The sequence below is a fragment of the Nipponia nippon genome, unplaced genomic scaffold, assembly GCF_047370975.1.
Source record: "Nipponia nippon isolate SJK-2023a ecotype South Korea unplaced genomic scaffold, ASM4737097v1 scaffold_9, whole genome shotgun sequence".
Lineage (NCBI taxonomy): Eukaryota > Metazoa > Chordata > Aves > Pelecaniformes > Threskiornithidae > Nipponia > Nipponia nippon.
Genome location: NW_028262413.1, coordinates 31,748,949 through 31,763,186, shown reverse-complemented (window position 1 = coordinate 31,763,186; position 14,238 = coordinate 31,748,949). Strand labels below are relative to the sequence as shown.

The 14,238-nt window shown below is 43.2% G+C and overlaps 2 protein-coding genes across 5 annotated transcripts in view; both read right to left on the bottom strand.

Moving 5' to 3' along the window:
- MTMR10 (myotubularin related protein 10) overlaps positions 1-2,742 on the bottom strand; it is a 40,480-nt gene extending 37,738 nt beyond the window's left edge. For 2 of the 4 annotated variants that reach the window (XM_087745461.1, XM_087745463.1), the window contains exons 1-2: positions 2,179-2,194; positions 642-702 (exon numbers count right to left, since the gene is read on the bottom strand). Coding sequence is in view for 1 of the 4 variants with exons in the window: in XM_087745459.1 (XP_087601585.1) it covers positions 642-702; positions 2,179-2,238 (121 nt within the window). In the remaining 3 variants the exon portion in view is untranslated. Of the gene's footprint in view, positions 1-641; positions 703-2,178 lie in introns of all 4 variants that reach the window. The other 2 variants (XM_087745459.1, XM_087745462.1) reach the window with 2 other exon arrangements.
- Positions 2,743-9,898: 7,156 nt separating this feature from the next.
- TRPM1 (transient receptor potential cation channel subfamily M member 1) overlaps positions 9,899-14,238 on the bottom strand; it is a 96,565-nt gene continuing 92,225 nt past the window's right edge. The window contains exon 27 of the mRNA XM_087744334.1: positions 9,899-13,511. Coding sequence (XP_087600460.1) covers positions 12,233-13,511 — 1,279 coding nt within the window. The 3' untranslated portion in view covers positions 9,899-12,232. The remainder of the gene's footprint in view (positions 13,512-14,238) is intronic.

Genomic DNA, 14,238 nt, shown 5'->3' with positions numbered 1-14,238 from the left:
CATTGCTTTTCTCATCCACACACTAAAAAGGTTATTCTGCATAGGTTTAAAGACACTTATAAATTCCTAAATTACGTAACATATTCAATATGCATATTCAATAAGAGTAAATTAATAAAGATGGCCTTAGAAGTCTTCCAACACAGAAGTCCATCATACCTACCTACTGGAAAGTCTATTAATATTTTCCTTTAAAATAAAAGAAGACTACAACACATGCTATGGTAGTGGGTTCAGCACACAGGCAAAGGTCTGACTACCTGACAAAAATGTAATTACTAGTAGTCTTCCAAAATGTGTCATAAATGTTACAAAACTTAGACTGGTTTCATTTCAAATATTGGCAATAAAACCAAGACATTATTCTACACATACTAAAGCATTACACAGGCAAAATTGCCTATGTATTTATTTAGTGTTTCAGGCAGGTTAGAACAATTTTCTACAGTCACAAATATCACTAGCTTTTCCTACTTAGAAGTTATATTCCCACAAGGAGCACGCCAAGATTGAAATATATCAAAGTCAATAATCACAGTAAAATAGTAAACTATTTACATTTTACCAATTCTATTATAATAAACAAAAGGCTTAAATATATCCTTGTTGAGGTATCTGCCAAATTCTTGATTTATGCCTACCTGGCAAAAGCACTGGTTCCAGTTTTTTAACCCTTGGTTCTGATGCTATATGGTCTTCAGTCTGAAGAAAAAAAAAAAAAGAAAAAAAAAAAGATAATGTACTTAAGAATCAGAACTTTACAGTCAGTCAGACACAAGCCTGATCTATTTGGGCAAAGGAGATAGTTCTTTTAGCTTAAAAAGCTGATCTTAAAGAGCTAGGATACAATCACAGCGACAGTTTCCTGTGAAGATATTAACATTTTTGTGTACATTTAGCTCTGTACCAGAAGAATACTATAACATTTAAAGTGCTGATGTTTAACTACTTGTGTAACCTAGGCTATAACAAGTCACAGGACAAATGAAAAACAATTTGGCTTGACATTCTGTACAGGCTCAAGTCCTACAACAAGCTTTACATAGATACGGACACTCAAGTTCGCACAAAACTCTCTACCAACTTTTAACATGCATGACCTTCCAACACAGGAAAAATTTCCAAAAAAACAAGGCCTAGAACATATACATGACTATTTACATTTTAATTCCAAACCTTAAAAATAAAAATACTTCTATAAAAAGACTGGAACCTTCAGTGAAATAACCTTAATGCCTATGGTTCTTACACTGATATCGCCATTTCCCAGGACTAGGACTGTCCAGAACCACGTTGCATCGACATTTCACTTCTACTGAGAAATTGTGAAAAAGCAAAAACGAGTCAACATGTCAAACATGTTGCTAGAAGAGGTCCTGCCTCATCTAAAATAAATAAATAAAAATCTGGCAAGTGCACACCCAGACCACACAAAAAATCCTGGTGATTCCACTAGATACACTTGATACTATCGGTACGCACTATGTATAGTATTCTACTATATATACTTGATTTTCTTATTTATGCCATGAGCCAAGTTTTAAATTTGAAACGATGGCTACAGTGACACTTTAATTATTTGCATAGCCGACAAGCACCAGCTGTTTTCTCCTCAAAATATTCCACAGTGCGAACGTGGATAATGCCAATCCCACCCAGCACAAAGAGGAAAGCGAGCCCAAACACCTGAAGCATTATTCAGAACTTTCCAAAACAATCTCACGTTGGCCGGTTTTAATCAACACAAGACTTTCTTTTGATAAAAGTTCCACTCCGCGACCAAAGTTTGGGCTCGCCACCAGCATACGCTCGCTTTATGTTTGTGTGCGACTTCAAAGACCAAGCAGCCAAGGGGCTGCACTCCAAACCGATTGCAGAGCTTTTGTTTCCCTGTGCGACGGGGGATTTCTGGGGGCCCTCCGGAAGCCCCTCCAGAGAGGCGCAGGTGCCGGCTCACCGCCCCGCCAGGCCGGCAGCCCCGGGGCGAGGCGAGGCGAGGCGAGGCGAGGCGGGGAGAAGCTCCGGGCAGCGCCCCGGGCCCCGCTCCAGGCCGGCCCCGCCGCCGCCGCGCCGGGAGGGCAGCCCCGGCGCTGGCACCTCGGCCAGGGCCAAGGACGGGGCCAGGGCAGGGGAAAGGAAGAGCCGAGCAGGTCGCTAATGGAAATAAAAGGCTGTTACCTGAGGCAGCGGCAGAAGGTAGGACTTGAAGGTGGGTTTGGGCTGCTTGAGAGAAAACATTGTCGCTGCCGGCGGGGACCCCGGCGCGCGGGGACGGAGCGGCGGGCCGGGCCGGGCCCAGGAGGCCCCGTCCCGCGGGGGCAGGGTGTCGACGCCCGCCGGCTCAGGCCCGGCGCCCCGCAGCCACTCGGGGCTGCGCGCTCCCAGTCACACGGCCCCGGCGGGCGGCGGCGGAGGCGGCCCCAGCGCACCCTCCTTCCCCAAGGGAGGAGTCAGCCGCCTGGGCAGGCCCGGCCTGGGGCTGCCGCAACCCCTCATGGAGCCCCCGGCGGCTCCCTCCGCCTCCCCGCGAGGGCGGCCGCCTGCCGGGCCCAGCGGCTCTCTACCGCCGGCGGCGGGCAGGCGGCGGCGGCCCCGGCAGGCGGCAGGCCGAGGCGGGCTGTGCCGGGGCGGCCATGTTGGGGGGAGCAAGGGGGCGGGGGAGCGGCCTCCCTACGGCGGCGCGGAGGGCCCAAGCGGCCGCGGCCCGGCGGGGCCGCTAGCCCGCGCCGGCAGCCGAGTAATGAACGTTTTATCCACTTCTAACGGACGCTTCCCGTAGCGGCAACGGCAGCCAGCACTGTTATTCCTGACCAGGCTGCCAGTGGGTTTCGGCTACCGAATCTCACCGACGCCCTGGGAGACCTCGCTCGCTCCCCGTCCCCTGTCTCCGGGGCGGAGCCTGCCGAGGGCAGGCCGGGCGCCCGCGGTGGGAGCTGCTGCTCGGCGCTGCCGCCGGGCAGGCGGCGAGACGCTGCCTCCGTCCCTGGCCTTCGTGAGGGGAAGGCAATCACGGACACGCCGGCCTGCGGTGGCGGGGGGAATACTAAAGCGAGGAGTGAAGCAGAGGATTTCCACAGTTCGGCCTCTGAGCCACTTGGAGACTCTGAAACCTCTGCGTGGGGCCTGCAAAGGCAGGTTTTTATTGCAACCCAGGGTTGTCTCAGATCAGCAGTGAAAATCCAGCTCCAGCATGAATCAACTGCTGCTACCAAGTTCTTCCTACTGTCACCTTGTATACAGGTGTACCACATCACAGCCGTAGCACGTGTGTGATCTATGGACGAAGCCTCCAGGCTGCTGCCGCGCAGTCACTCTCTTGCTCGTCACTGTGACCATGCTGACCGCTGGAGGTGGATGCAGATGTAACATCCATGTAATTCCCTTTCCTTAAGCTTTCCAGGCGCTCATGGATTGCTCACTTGAGCTTCTCTAGAACATGGAAATAACACAGTCACCCACCTAAACTGCCCAAATCTAAGACTGCTATCTCTTGTGATAAGTAAGAAACCGACTAACGACTCACATGGGCCCTTGGCACCCTTAAAGGTTCATGTTGCAGGTGTTCATGTGAGCACTGACTGCAATGAACTTGGCCTCCACAGTAGAAATAACCTCCTACAAGAAGCAACAGTTTGGATGGAAACGTAGCTTAATAGAGAGCCCCAGAGTGGGACCACACAGGTCTGTCAGCTGTGAGATCTAAGGAAGGGGGAGAGTCTGCATTCTCCTGCTGGTAGTCCAAGCACAAAGGAATTGGGTAAAACCAGCCAGGCCTCTCCAGAGTCTGAAGCCAGGTCTGATGCATCGAGTAGGGTAAGAAGGGCTGCTGGTTCCTGTGCCTGCTGGTGCTCCCCCCACGGCTGGTGCACCATAGTGATGGTTCCAGCTACGAGCCGAGCGTAGCTCACTGCAAGGCCCGTGGTTTAGGGGCAAGAGTTAAAGGTCAGGACCTGCCAAACTAATTGCTGGTATTTGGGCACTTCAGCCTCACCTTATTAAAAAGCATGGGTTTGGTCAGCATACTGTCATTTTTCTGTAACAGCTCACATGCAAGGTAACATCAGTAAAGGCCCGCTACAGCATAGTAGTGTTGTAATATCACTGTGACATAAAGACAGTAAAGAACTAGAAGACTCCAGAAAAACAGACACATTTTTAGACACTAAATGACGCATGCAGCACCCAGCATCAGCTGCAGGGTCAAGGTCTTCCCTTACTATCATTAATAGGAAGCACATTACATTGCATTATAGCCCCTGGGATTTTTTGGTGAAGTCAGAGGGTGGACGTTTCATGAAAGAACAGACTTTGGGGCACAATCTGGATTCCTCAACGTAGATGAGATGCCACGCTGATGCCAGCAGGGAGGTTTGTTTGAACAGAGAGAAGGGAAACAACCCACTGGCACCTGCCTAGGTTGAAGAAAGAAGTACATGTGCATACATTTAAAGCTATTCAACAGCCCAGGGGAGAACACCAGCAAGCACCTCCATAACAATACATTACTTTTGAACTTGCAGGTGGAAAAGATAAACACAATCTCATTGTGTAGTTTTTTTAAAACAAGTGCACCTCCTTGCACAAGGGTCCCGAGTTAGTTGGTGCTGGCAGACAGTTCCCTTCACTTTATCCTGTATTTTCCATACAAGATTTTTATTTTATGCTGCAAACGTCATTGTCTAAGTGGCATTATTCAGCCTGGCATGGTCTCAGGCTCAGCCCCTGTCCATTTTAGAGAGTGCACTGTGTTGCAGAAGCTGCTGGTGTTGTAATGCTGAGTGCCCAACAGTGCTGTGAGAGCAAGCCACAGCCTCTCTCCTGCTGGTCACTTACCCCTTTCACAAGCTAAATCCCCTGGATGTTTGCTAAGTGAGAAATACTGCGGGACTTGCCCTCATCTTTATTCTTCTTTAAAGTTTTTTGTTCATATTCAGAACATTGTTGAAAGGAAATTAAAATCAGAAAAGGGGGAAGAGAAAGCAAGAGGGCGAGGAAGGCAGAAATTGCCCAAATCAGCTACGTTTGAAATTCCATATACAAATTTGCCAATGATGTTGAAAATGACAATTATTTATGCTACATCAGAATTACAAGAGTGTTTCTGCATCAGCACTGAGCCTTCTGAGGAGTGGCTGCAAATGCAATCTTACTCTTGAGGGAATGAGCACAGGATAGCACAAATTTCCGTTAAGGAATGCACTGACACATTTCAATTGCAGTGCTGTTCTGAAAAGGAAGAAACAAAATCAAAACTAAGCTCTCAGATCACAAGATTTGTGAGGATTGTTGTTGGAACTGGTCCCAAGTTGCCACTGGAAGAGTTTTATGCCAGTGGGAAAAGAAAGCTGATTTGACAGAATTGAGTATTTTGGAGGAGCAAGTTAATTCTGTCACAACTTGCAGTGGGATACAAGCAGGCACTGCAGACAGGCAGAGCAGGACAGGCAAGTAGGGTACGGTAGGCTGGCAGGGCAGGGCAGACAAGGCAAGAGGGCAGGCAAGGCAGGTCAGGCTAGGCAGGCAGGCTAGGTGGTTGGGGGGGAGGGCAGGCAGGACAGGCAGGAAAATCGTCTGGATCCCCTGACTTCTTTTTGGCAATGCACTCAGGTGCCTGCCCATCTCCAGCCATCCCGGCTTGCCTCACTTGCTCACTTTTTTCAAACAGTTCTGCTAAACCAGGTTTCTGAGAATGCCTTTGTTCTACGAGAACAGTCTTGAAAGAATGGTGGGAAGCTAGCTATGCAACAAAGCCAGCTGAACTGAAAAGACTGCAGATGTCTATTTTTATTCTCATGAATTTAAAAACCATCATTTTTCACTCAGTGCAGTTATTTTCCTTGCCTCAACATTAAGTTATTCAGTGGTATCTCCTGTGTGCTAGACTGGCCAGGACCCTTACACTTGCCCACTGTCATGGCCCTCCCAGAACCAGTTTGGCCTGCTGTCCTGGTGGTATCACGCCCCACATGCTGTGTGACAGTTTCCTGGGGCCCCTTTTTACATACAGTGCAAATTGTTTGTAACAGTGAAGATAATTATCTGCTTGGCTATGGCTGTGATGCACAACCTGCTGTATTTGCTGCACATCAGATTACGTATCTTCCTAAAAGTTCTGGTACAACCTCACAAGAGAGCTCTGTGGTTGGGGAAGTACTTTGGCTTGTGCATTGCAGGAGGGCTGGGGTTAAATCAGAACAGATTTTCATAATGGTCCCTTTTGATCTCTCAGCAGATTAGAGAATGGCTTTCATTAGACATGTTCAAGAACAGGTTAGACCACCATCTGTCACTGATGCTATCAACATTGCTTAACTTGTCTCAGTATAGATGATCTCTTCCAGGCCTGTATTTCTATGGCAACTTATGTGTTTTCATAGCTTTCTGAAGAATGGCTCAATTATTGGTTTGAACTCTTGACACAAAAGACACAAAGACATACGTGTTGTCTGATTTCACAGCTGAGCTATGTGCCCAAAGCTACAGCAAGTATGTGGTAAGTCTGCAAAGTCAGGGATTCACTGATGAAAGTCTTCTGTTTATCACTGAAAGCGTTATGGTTTATGATTTTACCTGGACACCTCCCTCCTTGTGCACTCAGTAGTTTGCACACCCAAGTTGCCTCAGCCTGCATTCAAAAGCGTGGGACTTTTGCTGGGGACTTGTGAAGAAGCCAGCCCTACAGGTCTGTATTACCTCTCATAGAAGGAAAACATTATGCCTTAAATTTGTTAAGCAGTTGAAAAAAAAAATCTCTTTCTTGAGTGTCCTTGATGAAGATCCAGCAGAATAATATTTAAAATGTGATTATTTACATAAAACAGCAACTTGGATAGTCTAGGCCAAAGATATACAAAAGATATAAAAACTATGCAAAGGTTTTAGTTTCTTGAGGTATCTCAGGAAAAAAGCCTCCTTTTCAAGCCACATCTGCGAAGTGGAAGTAGTATTCTCAGCGTGGAGAGTTAATGACATTGAACTCTGCTATGTTACATAAGGGTATTTTTCTTGTTAATCATTATGTAGGTATTACTTGCCTGGAGTTATTTGGAGCTGTTCATTGGTACAGTGTTCCACCTTGGCTTGGGCTATTTCACATAGGTATTGTGATAGTGACTATCACATTACCAGTGCTCCTAAACGAGAATCCAATCTTTTTCCATGGCCATTTTTGAAGGCTGTTCGTCTGCTCAGGTAATAGCTTGCTAAGCATAGCATAGCAGTCCAATTAGTGCAAGAAAAGGGAGATGCTTACATCTAGAATCATGCAGGATGAAGCACTGCAGTTTCATAGGGGTTTTAACGTAGAGACAAAAGAGGAGCAGGCAGATGAAATTACGCAACTCCTTTTTCATTAACTTTAACACCAAGAGAAAGGTGGATACAAGCACTTAAAATATTTTGGCTGAACAACTGCAAAGAATATTTTAAAGCCTATTATCAAGACATACCTTACAACCATTGTAAAGATACAGGGCATCAACCATAAAGCACCACTTTACCATATCAAATTTTGTTTCTGCAGATAAGGCTGAAAGTTGAAAAAAGCAGATGATGATTGCAGTTTTAAGGAAATCTGTAGTTCTTGTCTCACTTCTCCCAAGGCTTGTGGTTTGTCAGCCTGCAATCCAAACTACTGCTGTGTACTGTTTTTTGACTATGCCAACCGCCTGGACCCTGGCACCAGTTGAAATGGTCATTAAATGGCCATATCAACCAGACCCTTACATCTGTTTTGCCTTTCTGTCTGATGCTGGATCCCAATGGGGGATCAAAATCCACAATTAGGCTGAAATATTCAGCTCAGGTGACCACTGCACGCAGTAGAGCATTTATTTGCAGTGGCTGTAGCGAGAGGAAAACACCTCTAGGGCTAATGTAGCCTCATAGCCCAGTAAATAGGGTATTGTCACTGCTAGTAACAGGCCACAGGCTTTATACTGACTTTGTAAGGCCTCAGGACTGAGGCTTGTCAGGATTGCTTTGCCTGAACTTTCCTTCACCTGCCCTGAGCTGTCCCTTCATTTGTTTAGCTGTGAAAGTAATTTTTCTAATGACTAGGAAATTCAGGTGTAATTGTAGGATTTGAAGGCCAATGAAGAAAAACAAGATGTGAAGTTGATAGCAAATATAAATATGTCCCTAAGTAAGCAAAAAATAAGGAAAAAGAAACCAGCACCATCAACATCAGGCTCATCCTAGTGAAGGACTGGGATGCTGACAGCTGGCAATACTTCCTCACTACCCCTATGGCAGCCACTGACCGTTAGACCCAGAGAATCAGTGCAAGTGTGAGCATAACATCAAAAAAAGGGGTAGATAGTAGGAAGTATGCGTGTATCAGTTTTACCTTATTGGTTTTTTTTCCTGTAGTAGTATAGTAGTATTCTTTTCCCTCCTCTATTCTTGTCTCTCCTCTCTTGTAATTCGATCTAGACTAATAATAATAATTCAGGTATTAGACTGTTAGAATTTGTGACTAACAATAAATTCCTGACTTTACATACAAGGTGTGTCTCCTTCTTGCTCATAACAAGACTTTGAGTGTAATACTAGTTTAACTAGAATCGACCAGTCAGACAGGACAGTGGTGCAGAAGTGATATGCTGGCAACGGCACTACTAGGTGGGACCCCAGCAACGTGTCCAAGTGCTGCTGTCACTCTGAAAACTCACCTCCTCCATAGCAAGTGCTTGGCAGCAAACAGGCTTTGTGTCAGTGGGTTAACTACCCAGAACACCTGTAACAGCGCACGATCCTGTGGATCTTGCAGATCTGATGAAATATCCTGTTGACATCCTTGGTCATGCACCCTCCTCATGTTCCTGTTTTCTGACAAGGCCTTACAGATACTCATATTCTTTTAATTTTTATTTCAAAGGACAGACACACATTTTGCCAAAGACGATAGTCAAGCCCAGAACCTAGGAAAGCATCGAAAGAAGCAGTATGGAGAAACCATAGTTGGAAGGTTTCAATGGCTACTTTAATGCATTACTAAATAATATGGAAAAAGGACTTTCTTGGTTCTCAGGTATCAAAACCCAACATCTAAAATGGAAAGAGTGACTGCAATAAGAGAGGCTTGCAAGAGCAAAGTCAAGCTAGTCCCAGAATGATGCAATGTAAAAAGGGGTAATTCATGGAATCAGCTGGTATAGTTAAGAACCTGCCTATGTGACTATTACAATTAGTCACTGTGCTTAAAACATTTGCCTTGAGGGAGAGGGAAACGTCTGTATTGCAAGCTACTGTAAGGTGAACAAACTTAAATTACTTCAGTGTAATGTCTCTGTGTAGACGTAGCCTTAAAGTACATACTCTTTAGGCTTGACCTGGTTCAGTATACATCAAGCACATAATAAAAAAACGGTGAGTGGAATTCACAGTGACACTGCTGTGGAGTCACCACATAATTAGCAATAGGAGGGATGCATCTTCCTGAAAAGCAGTATTAAACATGCCTCTTCAGAAATGCAAATTCTGTGCTTGCATCCTTTCAGCCAGTACTCAAGAAAGCATGTAGGCAGACATGCAAATGTGTTGATCGTTATTCTGTTTAGTGTGCTCCAAAGCTACTATCGGTCTTCTATGCACATACAGAGCCATATTTAAATCTTATTAAAATGGCTGTATGTCTAAAATACCTCTACCAAAGTCAGTGTAGTTACTTCACATTTAATGGCAGAACGGTTATCATTTCAGTTCATGCTATGCAAGAGCACAGAAAACATCCAAGCCTTATAAAGTCATCACTGTATAGAGAACTTTATGGAAAATTACTGGCAAATGTTAAAAAAGAAACTTTGCTTAGAAAATGTTCAGCCCACGCACTGCATAAGAAAAAACAGGTAGGTGAAGTGTTTTGATATCATTATAGTGAAATATTTGTTATACTGAATTCATTTCACATCTTTTTAATGTGTTTCTTTACAAATATTTTTACACAAAGGAAGTAAATAAATACAAAGGTAAAATGTTTTTGTTTGAAATCTATATGCTATCTGATAAATTTGTAATGTAAATGCTAAAAAAATAACTGGTCAAACAAAGCATGATTTCACACACATTTTATAAAGACAACGTAACAAGAGGTATGCAACACACCGTATTTCGTTGCACAATGCATACTGCTTGTTTAGCAAAGTCCTGAAAAGCTGCATCCCTTTGTGTTTGTTAGTGAATCCGTTTCTGGTGAGCGTGCAGGCAAACAATAAAAAGGCATTGGCAAATTGGAGGCTATTTTAACCACACATACAAAATGGCTATGTAGTTGCATAGAATGGTAACACAGAAGTAAACATGGAAGTGAAACAATTTCAAATGTCGTTCTGTTTTTATAAAATGTCAAGTTCCCTAAAGTGGAATAAAAGAGAAGCCCACATGAAAAGCAAAATGTCAACACTGTTCTGACAACAGTGAAACCAGTAAACCTGTTAATAAGACCAAGCTAGCAAAAATCCATAGTAAATGATGACTGAACTTTCAGAAAGTTCAGCTTCATGCAGTTACCATGATCATTCAGTAAGGTAACAGTACTTGAAGGTGTAAGTATGGATGGGGTACGAAAATATAATAAAAACAATAAAAAGCTGATGCCATCAATGCATTTGTAGAGTCTTCCATCAATCTCTGCATTTCAAAATGCTGTAAGCAGCATTATCAAGGGGGATACTGAGACCTACATACTGTGGAGCTGATGGTGGGGGAAAAAAAGAAATTCTGTCTTTTCAAAATAGTATATGAGTAAGTCCTGATGGTTAATGAGTTAAGCATAAACTTTTCACCAGTATTCTGTGAACAAGTAACATGCCTTTAACTCATTTTCTTTCTTGTCTGTTCAATGGTACGCATCCCCTGCAAAGAGAGGTGCTGAACATTTGGGAAAACGCAATTCCTAAAAGGTAACAGAGAAGAATGAGGCAAATAACATCATACTATTATGAAGAAAACTATCAAAACCTAGTACTTAGAATGCCACTGTTGAGACAAGTGTGCTTGGAAACTGTACCTATAGCTGTGGATTTCCAGTCTTAGTTGTTGAGGGATAAAACACACTTTCAGTGTAGAGACTTTTTTCCCTTTGACATTTCTTTTTGAAATTTACTCAAAAAAATGTATGGAATTTCTGTTCTCATCTGGAAATTTTATTTTTTGTTTAGACTGACTCCTAGAAACTGTTCTTTGTTCCTCATGTGTCATCATAATGAAACTGCAAAATGGAAGATGAATTTGTCACAGTAGATTTGCTTCAAACATAGATTGGCTACATTTTGATCTCACCCGATCAGAACACCTTTCCTGTTTTGTTTTGTTTTGTTTTGTTTTCCCTTGCAGGCATTTAAAAAAAGCCAGATTGTTACTCTACATGGACTTCTATTGTAATCTCTATTTATGCAAAACACTAATGCAGATCTTGGATTCATATTATTAAAATCTCCATATAGATCATATACTTAAAATCTCCCTAAACATTTTGAAACAATGATCACTGTTTTTCAACAGTTTAAGGCTGTCAGCATGCTTTGGGGTGCAGACAGATACGATCCTGAAAGCAAGATTATGTCACTAAAGTTCAAGGACAGGTCAAGAATATGTCTACACATGGCTTTCCGGGTCAGGTTTCTCCAAACACAACCGTATTTTGCCACTCAGACCTACTTTAGTGGATGAAAACTGCTATGTTTTGCCTTTCTGAAAGAGGAGCTAAGAAGCATGCATGAAATCAGAAGTGAAAGAGGGGACTGCGTAATTTTTCCTTGCTTCCAACAATTTTGTTTTGATCTGAAAAACACAATGGCCACAAAGAAACCAGCTGCGTAAGTAAGGATAAAAACTAAGGCTGGTTAAAAATGTGTTCAGTTTAAGAAGTCTTCTGATAAAAAAGAAGAAAAAACATTTTCTAAATTATTTCATGATAATATTGTCCTTCTTTCAAGAGCTTTTATAAAAAGCTTGTCAGTAAATGAGCTTATGCGGGAGGTTGAAATGGAACTAAGAAAGATCTATACTGTTGGCATCTGTGGACTGTGCCTATTTTTTATCTGCCCTTGAGATCTCCCTTTCACCTGACCCAGCAAGCATTTATTTAAGAACAGAACGTATATCTATTAAGTTTAAATTGAAACAAATATATGCAAAATTCTTCTTTAGAAATGAATTTTAAAATCCATAATTTGTTCAATTAATCATGCTGCTTTCTTGACTGTCGATAAAACAGGGGCCACAAGCCACTTTAACATTCAGTTTCTGTGGATGCATTTTCTTGCCTAGCTTTCAGTTCTTCTGTTGCACTGCCAAATGCTACCACCAAATTAGTTACACTGCTGGCATGTCCTGGTCTATTTAATTTGTCCTTTACAGACTTGGCTTTCCGAGAATGGCTGTGCAAACTCTTTGACCGTACTGATGGGAACCCAGAAGTCCTTTCTGGCTTTACTGATAGTAAATTCTCTTTCTCAGTCTTGACAGTGGCAGGCATAGAGGTGTAAGAGGCACTCATACCTGCTTCACCAACATCGCTGTCATCATCTGTGTCCATCTGTAACTGTTTCTGCTCTGCTTGCCTTTCTGCTTCAGAGATAAAACCGGGGTATTCTGGAGGACGTTCTTGAGAAAGCTGCTGCTCAACTTCATATTTCCACTCGGTGGCCCATTGTTCAATTGTAGAAGGGCACACCTGATCCATGATGGTACTATACTCTGTGGTCCAGTTGTTAACCCCTCCAACCAGCTTCCCACCCTGTGCAAATATAAAGCTCCTTGACTTCATCATAGTGGTTTGACAAGCACTGAATGTTTCAGGAGGAAAATAGCGCATTGCTTTAGATTTGTCCAAGGGATAAGAGATGGTTGCTTCTAACTTGGTACGTTCTACTTTTAACTGAGTGTTCTGAAAATCTGATCTTGGTACTGACTGTCTGTTCGTAACAGCATCCATCTGGTTTATACTTCGAGGAACCATACCATCACTCTTGCAAATCCCCTGCTTTTCATCCCCCAAACCACGTGAACCAGAATGGGGTCTGGAAACATTCTGAGCAATTTCTAATGTAGATTTACTGTAATCTGCTGTGGTGACTGCATTAGCACTAGAGGTATAATGGAGACTGGTGTGGTGTTCTGGAACCAGCATCCTTGGGTCTGCTTCATCTTCTTTGGTACTGATAGAATGGGCTTTTTTACGCAATCCCGTGGCTGGTGACATAGGAGTGGTACTGTCATCATATGTTAACTCATCGCCACCGACATGGTATCTGTACATGCTGTAGCCATCAGAGCTGTTAACACTGCTTTGCCTTAGGAGATACGCAGCATCACACTCAGATGAAGCCCGTGAACGTGTATACGTCAGCTCAGATTTGTCAATACCTGCCAGCTTCTCAAGAGCATTCACCATCCGACCAGATAGTTCTTCCAACTGAGAGAGTCGAAGGTCAACTGTTTGAAGAGAAGCTTTCATAAAATGTTCTCTTTCATTCACTTCTTCTAGCCTCATAGACATATTTTCAACTCTGTTGGGTATAAAAGAGGAAGCATAGAACAGAAGCTGTGGAATGGTGCAGTAACACGTTATAGGCACCCAGCTACTGATTTCTTCAAAAGGCAGAATTTTGTGCTTTGTATTATGCATCATTCTTTTTTTCCTATGTGTAGTGTCAACAGCATGCACGTTTTCTTGTTATCTATGCTTTCTATACGCCATATTAGAGGGCTATTTGAACTTTGCCCTTATTTACATGCCAGACGAGTACAAGAGTTGCAGCCCTTAGGGACAGCCAACTATTAACATTTCTGAGTGTGTCACCCAATTCACCTTCAGTTGTCCTCTTTCACTGGGAAGCATCAATTAAGTATATGAAGAATACTTTCTAATGACATGCTTAAAATAGCATCAACGCATGCTGCAAAACAGGTTTTGTAGCTCTATGAGAGAGAACGTATGCTGGCGTGTATGGGATTACTTTCGCTCTTGAAATACCTTTCAATTATGTACCAGCTGAAGGGAATGGAATTATTGTCTAGTTCAATTAAAGTAACACTTTTTCCCATTTTCTTTTATCATTTATATCATAATGAAAGTGATGGTACCGTAAGAATGCATATAAAAGTAATGCATTAGAATGTGACTTAGAGATCATACACTAGTAAATCAACTGTGGAAATTAAATTAACATTCTTTTGCTCTCACACACAAAAGATGACGAAGCATCTGGAGCAAGAAGCCATAAGAAATAAGCA